A 15718-nucleotide genomic window follows, 5' to 3' on the forward strand; every position below is an offset into this window, starting at 1 on the left:
GAAGCAGAGAAACACTTGTAGTATATATCACGACAGCCTTGTCTTCTGAATTTCTTTTTGGCTATGTAGAAATGGTCACTTCATTTGACTGGAAGCCCTACCTAACGAAGGCCGACTTTGTGGCAGCCCCCGTTTCCTGTTTTAAGCACGTAAGTATCCACTTTCCTTATTATGAAAACTGGGAGGTGCTGTCCGCTGCTGGAAAATTCTTGTCAGTGATTGCATTACCGCTGCTGAAGATCTACGCTTAGCTGTGAAATGCAGGCCTTAGTTGGGTAGTTACCAAATTTCTATGGATGCTTACAAATAGTTGAGGAATGTTGTGTTTGCAATTTTCATGGATGTCCGGCCTTTTACAAAGCCTAGTGCAGGGGTCTCAAAAGGCCTGTTTGCGAAAGGCCTGGCCCGGGGTTGACTTTATTCTTACCATATTTTTGTTAGATTTTTTTAATAAGACAAAAGAAAAACTGCATTTCATGCGGGCACCGTGTGTTGAAACGTTCTCGTGGATCAAAAACTATTTTAGGACCTGCATCCAGTTTTCAGTCAATCTCAAGATTGCTAACGATATGTATCTCAAATCCTGATGCCAAAGTCCCGGTTCAGATATGACTCGTGTATATGTGGGTCATATCTGAAGAGGATTTGGCAGACATTTTGATCAAACCCCTCCTCCTCTTTTTCACCATCCTTATTGTGACAGCCCTTGTGAAACTAAAAATTGCATCTGTGGCTGATTACTTGAAGTAAGTTTGAGACCCTCGGCCCAGTGTGTTAATCGGGTAATAGGCTTGTCTGAATGGTAAACTTACAGTTCGAAGGGAATAATGATTTGGTCAAATATTTTCTAATCAAATTTGAATAGTATATGTCCCATATTGTACAGAAAAATGAGCATGTTTGTCATGATCCAACTAAACTGCACAGTACTTTTTAAAATTGAAACAAGACATGTGCAAATCTCTCTTTTTTTTTTTTTTTTTTGGTTGAGTGAAAGCAACTTTGAATACTAGCAGGATTTTATTATCGGCAGAATGCCAGGGATAACCTGTAAAATATGTTATGTTTTAAAACTTAGTGTACTTGGAGCATATAAGTCGGTATGACCACCTTTCAAAATTAAACATTGATCAGTCGATGGGAGGGTAATATGTGCATTTAACTTAATAGCGGGGCTTCGCGGCAGTGTGAATTTTCTCTGGATAGCTGCATTCACAATTTTGATGGTTCGGGGCCGTCAGACACAGACAAGAAACATTTATCAATTTGACAACAATGGTTACACACACTATGATCAGCCAAACAATACAAGCAGTATTTACGTTCTAAACCTCACACTCGTAAAACTGAATAAACGAGAGAGTATGGGTGTGTCCCGAAGTCTTAAGTTCGCCCGACGTCACTCGCATAAACCATGAGGATGTTGACGACACACGAATGAAGGGGCAGGTTCACGCTGAAATTGTACCAGCGTGCACGAAGAGGTCGTGCAAGGCCGCACGAGCAGACGAACTGCTTGTTCCGGAATTCAGGAAGCCTGGGCAGCTGAAATTAGTCTCTGTTGCTCTCCTCTAGTATAGTGACCCTCGCAGGCTATTGTGCAGTACCATTCAAATGTTTAACTCAATGATCACCCAGGCTTCTTGTTGAAATTGATCTCTGTCTTTTTACATTTAGGCTGCCTTTGCTGATTGTTGGGACAATGTGACTGTCGGCATGAAAGTGGAGGTGGAGAACAGAGACTGTGAAAGCTTCAAGCACGTCTTTTCCAGCTTCTACTGGATCGCTACGGTGGTCAAGATAGCGGGTGAGTTCGTAGGGCAAGTCTGGGTGTAGTAATCCACTGTGCTGCCTCCTGTGCCATTCTACAGCTGAGCATGAGGCTGTGTAGTTCGATTCCCAGCTGTGGCCCCTGCACTTTGACGTATATATAGAATTTAAAAAAGAGTGCTCATTCAATAAAGATCCACGTCTACATTGTGGATAAAAAGTGGTCAGAGGTAATCTAGATACCTGCCCAGCAATATCTGTAATAGCCCCTGCTTTACTTTGAAATATCGAACTCTAGTGCTAGCACAAAATCGTACAAAATATTATACGACTTTGCAGGTGTCTACAGACATGAGAGCTGCATGTTCACTTTGTCTTTGTGGCAGTCTTATGACTAAAAATTTTTAAACAGCGTTTGCGTGACTTTGCCTGCTGACCACTATGGAGTAGTGTGGAAAGGGCATTTTATGGAAGACGCCCAGCCAGGGCATAGTAGATTGTGTGGTAGACTGTGGAGGCATGCAACACCACAGAAGGCTAATAAAGTACAAAAATGAGACATGGCCAGCCCAGCAGCTTGTCGAGTTATAACAAGGCATTCCAGTTTTTAAGGAATTGCCACTAATGCTTTTGCCTTTTGAGTCGTCTTAGGGAAATGCATGAAGAGCTGGTGTAAACCTTTTGGTCAATTGAACTTCTTTCACCTCGCATACCTCTTTAGAGTTTATCTGGTGATAACGAAATCGATTTATTAATTGTGTCTCCTGTTGCCCACCATGCTAGGCTACATGGCCAAACTACGATATGAGGGTTTTGGAATGGATGAAAGCAAGGACTTCTGGGTCAACCTCTGCATCGATTCGGTGTACCCAGTGGGCTGGTGCGCGGCACAAGGGAAGCCTCTTATACCACCAAAGAGTAAGTAATGTTTTCACGTTGTTATGACAGTGAAGAATGCAGAAGTCATACTATCAAAGGCTAAACTCCATGCTGGGCAAACCTGTACTCAGTGAAAAAAGTAACACTCGTAGTACAACAATAGCGGTGAGAAGTGTCGTCAATCTTCGATAACCTAATCTGAGGATCAAACATGTTCGTGTTTTATACGTGAGTCACAATACATTGCAGTATGATCACTGGTGGTTGCATGCATTCTGTAATGTACTCCGCTGTTTGCATTGTGCATGCAAGTCGTTTAGAATAACCGACAACATTCAATAATTTTTTGTATATTCAGGCACGGCTTGCTTTGTATGATGAATAACAGATGTAACATTTTCAGTTTGTAAAACTCGATCAAATAAATTTGTAAAACTCAATCAAAAGCAAAAACAACTACATGTGTTTATGTCCTCTGAATGTCGTGCGTGATGTGAGCATGCTGTCAAGGCTAGGAACATTCTGCCACTTTGTGATCACACATACGGAAGAGCAAGCATCCCTGTTGTGGGGGTTATGACACTTCCTGTAAAGTTGTTTGCGCCGTGTGGCGCACGTGTCTCGCCCCAAAGCCGCATTTTGGGTGACGACCGCCGGGCGATAGGTGGCGTATTCGCGTTGAGCACCACTATTGTCATCGTCGTTATGGGGTAGCGCCGGCAGTGACCCCTGGCGGAAGCAAGCCTTGGTGGCGGGTGAGAGTTGAGCGAGGCTCTTCTGCGCGTGGCAGTTGCTGCGAACGGTTGTCTCTAGCGTGGGTCCACGGCACGTGGCACCGCTGCCTGCGCGCCGGGGGCCCTCGTGGTAAGTCAAGCGCTGGCGACGCCGCCTTGGGTGTGTTAGCCTGGTTGTGTTATTGTTTGTTTGTCTGTCATGTTATTGGGTTTGTTTTGGAGTGTGTGTGTGTAAGGATGTCCTACTGTGTTGATTACAATTGATGTATTGATTCGGCAGATGATCGTCATTATGAATGAGGTAAATAAATGTGTGTATGTTGTTTGGTTTGTACCGACCGCATCTGCTGTGTCCTTTCACTTTAAGAGCGTGGCATGGCGCTCGTTTGCCAATCGAGACCCCACACTGTCCATTGCATCTGAGGAGATGTCTATTTTGAATCACAGCAACTTGGACAGAATGTGTTCACTATTGCCTACAATGGTCAGTATGTCGTATAAGTCAGTATGTCGTGGAAACCGGAAACAAATCTTGGAAAAGTATTTGAGGCGTGCTTGTCGCAAACTATAAAGCACATGCCACGTTGTTAGGTTGAGCTTGTTTTTTGTTTGACGGTGTATAAGATTATCATCTTTTTTGCCAAGTGCCATTGTCCAGCTTTTGCTGTGAAATTCGGAACTCTATTGAAGTGTCTCAGCACAGCATTGAGTTCTTGCTAGGTGTTGGGTTAAAGGTGTTAAACATCTTTTTTTTTTTTTCCCCATTTTGAGTTATCTATATAGGTACGCGCAATGGAAGATTACAGTCATACACTTTAGAGAAGTTGCAGATGTTGAAGTCCACTGTTGTAACAGCCAACAGCCAGTAGTTGTTAGGGGGCTCATTTTGTAGTTCCATCACCGAATGACATGAACAAGCGCTTGGAAGGTCAACAGTGGTGGGGCAGTGGTTACGGTGCTCGGCTGCTGACCCGAAGGGCGTGGCCTCAATCTCGGATGGAGATGAAATGCTAGAGCACCGTGTATTGCGCTATTTCAGTGCCTTGTTGAATAACGCCAAGTGGCGTAAATTATCCAGAGCCCACCACTGTAGCATACCTTATAACCATATTGCGATTTTGATGCATAAAACCGCAGAAGTTACTGCTAAGAGTTGTCGAAGCGCACAAATTATTGTCAAGAGCTTACTACATTTTGCTGTAAACATAATTTTAGTCAATCGACTGAGCAGTGTTTTACTTTTCACCAGTAGTGGTATGAGGTGATGGGGCGGGGCTCCAAAAGATATTTAATCTTAATTGCGGTTATCCAAACTTTCCAGTCACTGTAAAATGTTGGTGTCTTTTGTACTTGAGCAATAGGAATGTTTTAATGTTTGGAGGTATGTACTTGGAAAACACATTTGAGCGTTTTTCTCCTGATTGCAGCAATTGAGCACAAGCACGGTGACTGGAAGCAGTTCCTGGTCAAGCGGCTGACAGGCGCCCGTACCCTTCCAACAAACTTTCATGCCAAGGTATGGAAGCCAGCCATGCCTTTCTCAGATGCGTGTTTACAGTGAGCGAGTGTTGAGGGTTCATCTGACACAGGCCCTAGTTGATGGCTCTGCAAGTGTACTATTTGTTGGATCCGAGAAAGAAATCGTTGCGTTCTCTAAATTTGGTGCCTGCTAAAGAGGTCAAACTAAGCCAGAACTCCCACTCCCTAGTGAAGTCTGTTTTTGTGTTGAATGCTCCCCATTTAATTCATGTGTCGTGACCCCTCCCGACATCCCCTGTTTGGTTTCATTCCTTTATTGGAAAGTTAAAGGGCAACAGGTTTTCACTCAACAATTTGTTCAATGTGGTTTGTCGCACTTTTTTAGTGAATCTACCCATAATCTTTTGCGGGTGTCTGCACAGGAGTGCAGCATATTTGTAGCGTCAACCTTGTAGGAACTTTTTGTACTTTTCGTGATACAAAGTAACAAGCTGATGACATTTTTTATGTGCATTTAGTGGAAAGTATTGTGAGTTTAGTGACTGTGAAGAGGATCGGAGTGCAGGGGAATAAGGTATACCACATCTTCAGCTAGACCATCAGCTGGGGATTACTATAGTTCTGTACAAGAACCTTGGAAATAGTTGTCAGAGTCTATGCCTCTGTTCCGATATCACTGTACCTGGGTGACAATGCTTTTGTTGTCTGCAATTCATAAAAGTTACTGCTCCTAGGATCTTTCACACTCAAGGAACGTAAGACACAATACCACCATATTGCAAACCAACGAAAGGCTGTTTATTTGCACATTTTACTCAGTGAGCCCGCTAGCTGACATGCGATTAAAAGTATGCTAGGGTACCACACCTTTGTACGGTTGACTTTCAACTCGTCACGCCAGAGGACGTCAACAGTAGCATTTTCCTTTTGCCAAGATTCCATGTTCATAACTGAATGCTGTTTTAGCATGCCATCCAGAGTGTGGGAACTCACTTGATTAATATGGCTGAATGCTTATGAGTGCCAAGGGTGGAACCATATAGTTATATTTTATCAAACAATATGTAATTTTTTTAAAAAATGAAAGAGCTAAGAGCAGAACCTGTAATTTTGTTCAGGTGCGCGAGTGCACACGTGGCCAGTTCCCCATCGGGCTGCGGCTGGAAGTAGTGGACAAGAAGCGCATCTCATCAGTGAGGGTGGCACGTGTCACGTACTGCGTTGCAGGACGCATCCACATTGCGTACGAGGGTCTTGGGGACGACGGCTTCTGGTGCCACGAGCGCTCGTCACTCATCCACCCGATCGGCTGGGCACAGGTCATTGGCCATGATCTGAGGGCATCCCCCGGTCAGTGTTCAGATTTTTTGCTGAATAAACCAGCGAGGGGCAAAGCTTCCATGAGTGGGTTAATTTGGTAATTGAATTGCGGAGTTGCAAATGCGTCTTGAGCATGGGTTAGAGTCGCTAAAATTGTGGGTGTGAATAAAGAAGACGCTCGAAACAGAACCTACTCTTTTTCAAGTTAAGCAGCCATGCTGCTCAAGTCGTTTTCATTTGCTGAGATTCTACTGTAGTGTTCAATATGTCAAGGAGTATAGTTCTTCGCTCTTGCCCTCATCACATTTGACCCTGTCGTCCACTTATTCGTGAAGTATTACTTTAAATCAGTGTTATGCCGACCTCTCAAAACCCTTTGCAAGCGAATGGAAATTTTTAATAAATATACCCTTGAATTAAGCAGGAATGTGGAAGTCTCCTGAAGTAGGTGCCTAAAACCTGTTCATTTTGTTCTTTGTGCATACACTTGGTATGTCAGAGCTTGCTAGGGCCGTCTCAAGTCAAGTGGTTTGTGGCTCATAAGGTTCGATAAGCAAAGATGGGAACTTTGCCAGCTTCTGTAGCCACAGGTGTTGAATTCACCTGGGAGGTTACACAGAATACTGCACAATGGCTCTTGGTTAGTTTTGTTCATGGATTGGTTGCTGAGCCTAGTGTGTAAAAAAGAAATATTATTTATTGTGTTTGTAGTACAGTATCCAATGAAGGTTTCGGTTGGCAAATGGAGATTTGTAAAGGGGAGAGGCACAAAACAAAACAAAATAGTTTGTACATACAAAATAGGGTGGTCATAGGGCAAGTATTACTTCATGAAAATTCAGGCTGTACAGGCAGTTTAACTCATAATCGGTTGGATTTATTGTTCTTTGATGCTGTGATGTATACTTATTTAAGGAACTGCTGTGTGTAGCACAGCATTCCTTTCATCTGTGAGGTAAACGATGAACTTCTGAATCTCTGTATTACAATAACTACAAACAGAGAAATTAAAAACGTAATGCTATGTGCTTGCCAAATTGACAACAAATGCATGCTCAGTAACGCTTGCTAATTGTTGAGAGAAAGATTTATCAACGTCAAGATTTGCAATTTTTATGTTTCGCATATTTACATCGGATGCGCATATTTACAGAGTATGCGAAGTCGTCACTCGAAAAGGCACTGTTGCGGAAATGCGAGGCTGACGAAGCATCATGGGACATGTTTCCTCCGGTGAGTACCTTGTGTCACAGCACGGTAACCTGGTACAAAATGCAAAATTATGCTGTACTTGCGTAGCAGCTTTAGCAGGCCTCTGACTTGTACTAGGATTTCTTCTTGCATTGAAATTTACAGCTTGTACTTAAGGGCCCACATTTGTATATTCTGCAGCACAGTGCAATGAAACATCATCATCATCATCATCAGCCTGACTACGTCCACTGCAGGACAAAGGCCTCTCCCATGTTCCGCCAGTTAACCCGGTCCTGTGCTTGCTGCTGCCAATTTATACCCGCAAACTTCTTAGTCTCATCTGCCCACCTAACCTTCTGTCTCCCCCTAACCCGCTTCCCTTCTCTGGGAATCCAGTCAGTTACCCTTAATGACCAGCGGTTATCCTGTCTACGTGCTACATGCCCTGCCCATGTCCATTTCTTCTTCTTGATTTCAGCTATGATATCCTTAACCCCCGTTTGTTCCCTAATCCACTCTGCTCTCTTCTTGTCTCTTAAGGTTACACCTACCATTTTTCTTTCCATTGCTCGCTGCGTCGTCCTCAATTTAAGCTGAACCCTCTTTGTAAGTCTCCAGGTTTCTGCTCCGTAGCTAAGTACCGGCAAGATACAGCTGTTATATACCTTCCTCTTGAGGGATAGTGACAATCTACCTGTCATAATTTGAGAGTGCTTGTCGAATGTGCTCCACCCCATTCTTATTCTTCTAGTTACTTCAATCTCGTGGTTCGGCTCTGCGGTTATTACCTGCCCTAAGTAGACATAGTCTTTTACAACTTCAAGTGCACTATTACCTATCTCGAAGCGCTGCTGCTTGCCGAGGTTGTTGTACATTACTTTCGTTTTCTGCAGATTAATTTTAAGACCCACCTTTCTGCTCTCCTTGTCTAACTCCGTAATCATGAGTTGCAATTCGTCCCCCGAGTTACTCAGCAATGCAATGTCATCGGCGAAGCGCAGGTTACTAAGGTATTCTCCATTGACTCTTATCCCTAACTGTTCCCATTCTAGGCTTCTGAAAACCTCCTGTAAGCACGCGGTAAATAGCATTGGGGAAATTGTGTCCCCCTGCCTTACACCCTTCTTGATTGGTATTTTGTTGCTTTCTTTATGAAGCACTATGGTAGCAGTTGATCCCCTGTAGATTTCTTCCAGAATGTTTATATATACTTCATCTACGCCCTGACTCCGCAGTGTTTGCATGACGGCTGATATTTCTACTCAATCAAACGCCTTCTCGTAATCTATGAAGGCTATGTATAGTGGTTGGTTATACTCTGAGCATTTCTCTATTACCTGATTGATAGTATGAATGTGGTCAATTGTTGAGTAGCCTGTTCGAAATCCTGCTTGTTCCTTTGGTTGATTGAATTCTAATGTTTTCTTTACTCTGTTAGCAATTACCTTAGTAAATAGCTTGTATACTACAGAGAGCAAGCTGATCGGCCTGTAATTCTTCAAGTCCTTGTCATCTCCTTTCTTATGTATTAAGATGATGAAACAAGGTTTACAAAAAAAAAAAAAGCACTTTGCTCTTTCTTGGCAGGTGCACACACCACAATGTGAGCTGAAGTTCAAAGAAGGCATGAAGCTAGAGGCTATTGACCCCCTCAACCTGTCGACCATCTGTGTCGCCACCGTGACCAAAGTGCTACGCAACAACTATCTCATGATTGGCATCGATGGCATGATGGCAGCCAATGGCTCCGACTGGTTCTGCTACCATGCCTCATCACCTTGCATTTTTCCCGTGGGTTTCTGCGAACTCAATGGCATTGAGCTGACTCCTCCCAGAGGTTAGTTATAGAAATATTAACTGCAGCTTGACCACTGCAACACTTGTGGGGTCTCGAATTGGCGAGCGCCACCACCACGCTCTTGGAGTGAACGGACACAGTAGAAACAGTTGGTACGTACACACCAAACAACAACATAAATTTATTTAACTGATTTAGAATGACGATATCGTTCGCCGAATCGATATACATCAATGGTAATTAACACGCTAGGATATCCTAACACAATATTACCATACACTCCATGACAAACATGCAATAACATGACAAACACAATAACACATCCAAGGCGGCGTCGCCAGCGCCTGACTTACCACGAGGGCCCCCGTCGCACAGCCCACGGTGCGCCTCGCAGCGCAAACAACTACAGGGGGTGTCGGCACCCCCACATACTATAAGCCCACTGTAGTAGCTTAGCGTCTGTGGAGGCTCACTGCAGAGCTTGAGGGTACGATTCGTGGCAGCCTCATTTAGTTGCCAGAGAAAAAAAAAAGAAAAACCTTGCATGCCTATTTTATAAGTTTAGTCTAGAGTTCTTTATTATGGTGTGCCTGATAAGTAGACTGTATCGTAACATGTTTGATAAGAAAACTTGAAATTCAATGAGGTGTTTTATAGCTATAGGAAAAATTTGGAACAGAAAAACCAGAGCAAAATAGACAGTTCAGATAGAAGCCCCTGTCCTGTCTATCTCAGTCTTGTTTTTGAGCTTAAAGTTTTTCTATTATCTTAATATGTAAAGCCTGGTACAGTAAAGCCCACTTATTACAATACTGGTATTAACAATATATCTGTGATAAGTTATAACAGATCAACACCAACTTTTCTTCAACTTTTGTATGTTTTCTATTTGACTACAATGCCCTGTGCAGCATTTATTGGTTATAACAGTGAATTCTGGCTGTTGGGTGTCTATGTTGAAAAGTAATGGAATGGATAACCTTTGAAAAGAAAAAAAATTCGGTAGATCCCACATATCTTGGGAATTGATGTTATGTGAAGCATATGGAGTAAAAGTTACTAGGTTGTAATCATTTTATTTAGCAGTAAGTTGCAAAACGACGCTAAATATTCTTTAAAATGCTGTACGCACAGACAGTCGCACATGTATTATGTAGCTAGTTGTTTACATTTCTGCAACGATGCCAACTGTTACATTAGTATAAGCAACACGAATAGCGGTAAGCTGATGTGTAACGCTTCTACTCGTGAGTATGGTAGCCCTAGACACTGCTACATAAATTAACCTCAGTGGATGGCACTGAACTGCAATTGACGTTAACCGAAGAAATGGCTGCATCGTAGAAGTGAATATGTAATGTTTATACAATTGGATAGCCAGCACTGCAACCACAACTGACATTTTACGAACATTAGGGTCTATTTGAAAAGTAGTTCCGAGACCTGGTGTGGCTCTGTGGTAGAGTACTTGATTACCACGCAGAAGGCTAGAGTTCCATTCCTGCTGGGTCCCTGATGTTTGTCGGGTCAATGCTGCCGATGTCAGCTTTTCTTAATGCTCTCGCGTTTAAATTACCACCGTCTGTTGTCGCCATTTCTGGGTACATATGAACTGTCCATAACCTGTGGCGCATACTCGCATACCAGTGGCTCATACCCGGCCGTGGCTATGTGCCGTTGTCTGGCGCAAAGTGTTTGACGATGTACGCGTCGGGATTGTGACATTATTCATGTCACGACCAGTGCGTCATATTTGCCAAACCATCTTCCTTTTTCATACTAATTTTGTTGCACCCCAAGTTAAGGTAATGGTCACGAGAGCACCCAGACGTGAGCGGCTAGACAGACACACACACACGCATGCACACACACTAAAGTGCCTTCAGTACACTAAGGAATGCTTTGCATTTAAAACGAGAAATTTGAGCTGCCGAACCCCCACTCACATGTTCAACGTCCCCCAGTATCCCTTCTGATTTCTAGTATGCTTCACCTCATATCAGTGTGACATTGCGGCAAAGTTGACTTTTAAACTCCGTTATAGTGTGGGAGCGGCGGTGACTTCTGTTAATGCCCTTTCGAACATGCAGTTTGAATAAAATTATGAAATGTTATTATATGTTGTATCTACGGGGCTTGTGGTGATCTCATGAAAGCGTTTGAACTTTCAACCATGTTCGAAAAATCGCCAGTTGTGTCGTTCTTATCACTATTGTTTGTTGGTATATCCCATCCGATGTTACAGTATTCTCATAGCCTGCCATCTATATATATATATATATATATGTATTTTTTCGTAGAACCCATTTATAGCAATTATCAATTATAATGATGAAATTTTCGTAACACTGAGTATATGGTTATAAGTTGGTGGTGCAGAAGTCATCATGAAAACATGTTTAAAGGGCCACTCACCAGGCCTCATACCAAATTTTAGTTAGACAGTAGAAGTTGTTGGGTGTCCAATGAGGAACATTTTGCCACAAAAATTTTTTGATACTGTTCATCAAGAGCGGAGAAAACAGGTTTTTTGAAGCGGCGCGAAACGAAGGTGAGAGGAGGCGAGCTCGAAACCCTTGCCGCTCCTCCGTGTAGCTTTCGCAACCCAAATCTCTTCCCCACTTTCTGCGGCATCTGACCAAGAGCTCACGTGCGCATGACGTGCCCAAAGAAGTCCAACCCCCGAGCACGCGAGCGGCGTTGCTTTGTTGACCAGCGTTATTTTATGGTCTTCTGCCTGTTTCTGCGGGATGGTTTGGAACGCTGGCTTAGAGGTGGTAGAATAGATGAGCACAATAAGTGCGCGAACGCGTAGGAGCGTTCCACGGCGGTCGTCTGCTCGGTGCGCTGACCGCGGGGACACGAACGCATGCGAAATGCCAACACATTAGTCCCGCATCTCGTTGCAATTCATGAGAGAAAAATGGAAAAAAGACACTCACATTCTCTTATTGCGTCTCATTATTTATTTAGGGTTTTATTAATCTCTTCAAGCAACAAATTACATAATCTACACATGTCATGTAAAATAATTTTTGCCATGTCACGTGCCACTGTTTGCAATATCAGAGCAGAGTCGTCTACGTAGGGGACCAACGTCACTGCATTGCCGTGTACGTAGGGCCATTCATACCCGCACGTCATGCCCTCATTCTCTGGGCGCGCTCCGGCAGAGAAGAGGGGTAGCAGCGTTCATCTTGAAATTTGACCCGTTTCCACGGTGCGTAGTGTTGCAAATTTCGGCAGACGTGATTATGAATGCCTTGTCTACGCATTGCACTTGTTAGCTCAAAATTGTTAATCCTGGTGAGTGGCCCTTTAAAGGGGCGCTGCAATACTTTTTGAGCATGGTCAGAAAATGCTGCCAATCGGTAGTAGGGCTTCCGACAACACGCGAGCCAAATATTATAGCGCAGCATGCTGCCTGGAATTCACAATAAATTATCGAAGTCAGCTAAAAATTGCTTTCTCTTCTCTTGACAAATCACGGAATATGCCAAAAAAAGCACACGAAGCAAGCCCATCTATCAGCCATTGGCTGATTTGAACATGGCGCGCTCGCTCGTTACAGAGATCGCCGGGAGAGGTGCTGCTTGTAATTGAGTACGCGTGATCACATTAAAAAAGCTGCACATTCAAAAAAGATAAAAAGAAAGAAGTGCTCAAAGTCACGAAGCGCATGTGATGTTTTTTTGTGGCTCTACCATCCCTCGCTGCTTAGCTTCCAGCGCTTTCGTCGAGACGAGAGGAGAGAGAAGGCAATTGCAGCATGCAACAAATCTTTGCAACTCCATTCCCACTGGACTTATTCTTAAAATACTTGCGGCATTGAATTCATGAGGCAATAAGCTCTTCCAGTGAATTTATTTCACGGTTACTTGAAAAAGTGTTTCAGGGCCCCTTTAAACATGCTAGTTGCTAAAGACTTCCATGCAATTTGCACGTGTGTTCGTAAAAATTTTTTACATTCTCACCATGCACTGTCCGCTAAGGTGGCTAACTTATAGTGAGCTTCAAATAACTTTGTTTGGTATTCTTACTCTTCAGATTAGAAAACAGGAAGGCAGAGGCTTACAAGGAAAGTTTGGCCTGTTTAGTCTGTTATGGTTTGCCTGATTCATTGCAATATTTGACAAAATCAGTTGCTTATTTTGCACACACAACGTAAACGTATATACATTCCCACATACGTACTCTCAGGTTGTTTTAAAGGATCTATTCTTTGTGTTTGCTGGTACAGACTTATTCTTTGAAAGTGACTAACGTTGTCTCCAGCTTTAGACAGAAGTGCCTGCAGCATTCGAGAGTGGCAAATGTCTTGACAATAAGCACTCTTTCTGCGTACAATACAAAATATTTCATTATTTTATAAATGTCTGCCTTTCTGCTTTCCTCAACACATAGGTCACAAAGGGGATTTCCGTTGGTTTGATTACCTCCGGCAGACCAAGTCTGTTGCAGCACCCGTGGCACTTTTTAAAAAGGTAAGATATGTTTAGTGGGCCAGTGGACCATTTTAGAGTGCATAATTAATCTAGGGAGGGGTTCACTGGCTGTCTTAATGTAGCAGCTAAAGTTTGCGGTAGATGTATGTGAGATCTTGCAGATGCTGCAGACTGTTTAAATGAACCACGGTTAAACTATCATGCACTTGTAATGTTTTGAGCAAGGAGTCGCATGATGCATGTCCGCAAGGTTTGGATAACGTTTTTAAATTTTAGCGAGTCTGTATAAAGGCTTTAGCATTCTCAATGCCTTTGAATATAGTAAAAGCAGCGTTTGAGCTGACGGCCTCATCGTGGAACTCTTTAACATCAGAATGCATGGTAGGTTGCAGCGCACACAGACTGGCAGAAGCGCGTGCTTTGACCATGCTGAGCTCTCGCGACATTGTATTGTTTTGACAATGGTATTTACAACAGTACAGTGGCTTTCATGAAGGCTGGGGCCCATACAGATGATGAGTGCACCAGGAGCAGCGATCCACATCGTAGCCAACAAAGTTGTAATCAGTGACTGTGAGAATGGCTGTTGAACAGCTGTCGCTTGTTTCGTGTAGTTCTCAAAAGTTGCTTGTTTAGGATTGTTTGTTATTTACTACAAGTGTTTGTGTCATTCATGATCACATCTCTGTATGGATGCTGAACTCTTGCAAATCAGCTAATGTTTTCCTCACACGGCTCACATCCGGCAATCCGCTTCCTCACAAAATGCACTTTCAATGGAGGAATTGCACATTACTACGAGGGATGGCTTGAGTGTTCCAATACCAGCACCACCTGGTGACATCGATAGTCGCGTGCACTGGGAACTTGCTTTCTCCTCTTTGAATTACAGACAGCCGATCAGTGTGATTATTTGGGCGAATTGGTAATTCATCGTAAGAACAACTTTAACAGGAGAGATGAAGGGAGACAACTAGGGCTGGCGATTTATTTATTTCTTATTTTTTACAGGCAGCATTGCATGTGGCCTAACATTCTACTGGAGAACCTTTTAGAAGAAAGCGCAGGCTCCTTTCAGAAGGAGTGACAGCTCTTCTATGCATAGTTATTTGAACACAAATCCAAACTGCTCAAGCCATGTGGCACTCGTGTTTCTCTTATCTTCCTTTTTTGCTTCCACATGCTGCCTCATGTAGTATGCGGTGCCGCTCACCATGGTGGTTTACTGGTTATGGTGCTTGACAGCAGTCCTGAAGGTCGTGGGCTTGAATCCCGACTGCCACAGCTGCATGCTAGAGGCCAGTGTACCTACACTTAGGTGAACATTGAAGAACCCCAGGTGGTCCAAATTTCTGGAGCCCTCTGTTACAGCATGCCTCGTAATCATATCCAAAAAGAAGGGAAGATAGAAGCTTTTCATGAGAAATTTTTGAATGAACTGCGGCGGCTGCGTTTCCGATGGAGGCGGAAATGCTGTAGGCCCGTGTGCTCAGATTTGGGTGCACGTTAAAGAACCCCTGGTGGTCAAAATTTCCGGAGCCCTCCACTACGGCATCTCTCATAATCATATGGTGGTTTTGGGATGTTAAACCCCACATATCAATCAAATTCTTAAATGAAGTGGCAGCTGGAGGCCCCACCCTTAGTTTACTAATTTCTCGTTATAATCGTATCGTTGTTTTGAAGCGTAGAAGCTGAACAATTATTATTATAGAATGCGATGCATCTGGATTCAGATTGAGCGTATCGACAAGCATTTCACTGTAACAGTCTTGAGTAGAGCAACTCTTTTTTTTTCTCTCTCTCTCTCCCTCCTTGTGCCAGGACATACCCAAGCATGGCTTTCAAGAGGGCATGCATGCCGAGGTGGTGGACCTAATGGAGCCGCGCCTCATCTGCGTTGGCCGCGTGACGAAGGTGGTAGGCCGGCTGCTGCGGGTGCACTTTGATGGCTGGGAGGACAGTTACGACCAGTGGTGTGACTGCGAGAGCCCTGACCTGTTCCCTGTTGGCTGGTGCCAAATGGTCCAGTATCCCCTGGAACCACCCAGGCAGAACGGTACTATGCCTGACATTGCTGTCGGGCCACTGGCCTAGCT

The 15718-nt window shown here is 43.7% G+C and overlaps 1 protein-coding gene across 8 annotated transcripts in view; it reads left to right on the forward strand.

Moving 5' to 3' along the window:
* The window catches only part of Sfmbt (Scm-related gene containing four mbt domains), a 49144-nt gene that overhangs the window by 14298 nt on the left and 19128 nt on the right, over positions 1-15718 (forward strand). For all 8 annotated transcript variants that reach the window (XM_037421141.2, XM_037421143.2, XM_037421142.2 and 5 more), the window contains 9 exons: positions 70-149; positions 1678-1807; positions 2554-2688; positions 4811-4899; positions 5981-6212; positions 7336-7415; positions 8964-9213; positions 13579-13658; positions 15444-15678. In XM_037421141.2, coding sequence (XP_037277038.2) covers positions 70-149; positions 1678-1807; positions 2554-2688; positions 4811-4899; positions 5981-6212; positions 7336-7415; positions 8964-9213; positions 13579-13658; positions 15444-15678 — 1311 coding nt within the window. The remainder of the gene's footprint in view (positions 1-69; positions 150-1677; positions 1808-2553; positions 2689-4810; positions 4900-5980; positions 6213-7335; positions 7416-8963; positions 9214-13578; positions 13659-15443; positions 15679-15718) is intronic.

Source organism: Rhipicephalus microplus, chromosome 2, assembly GCF_043290135.1.
Source record: "Rhipicephalus microplus isolate Deutch F79 chromosome 2, USDA_Rmic, whole genome shotgun sequence".
Classification (NCBI taxonomy): Eukaryota; Metazoa; Arthropoda; class Arachnida; order Ixodida; family Ixodidae; genus Rhipicephalus; species Rhipicephalus microplus.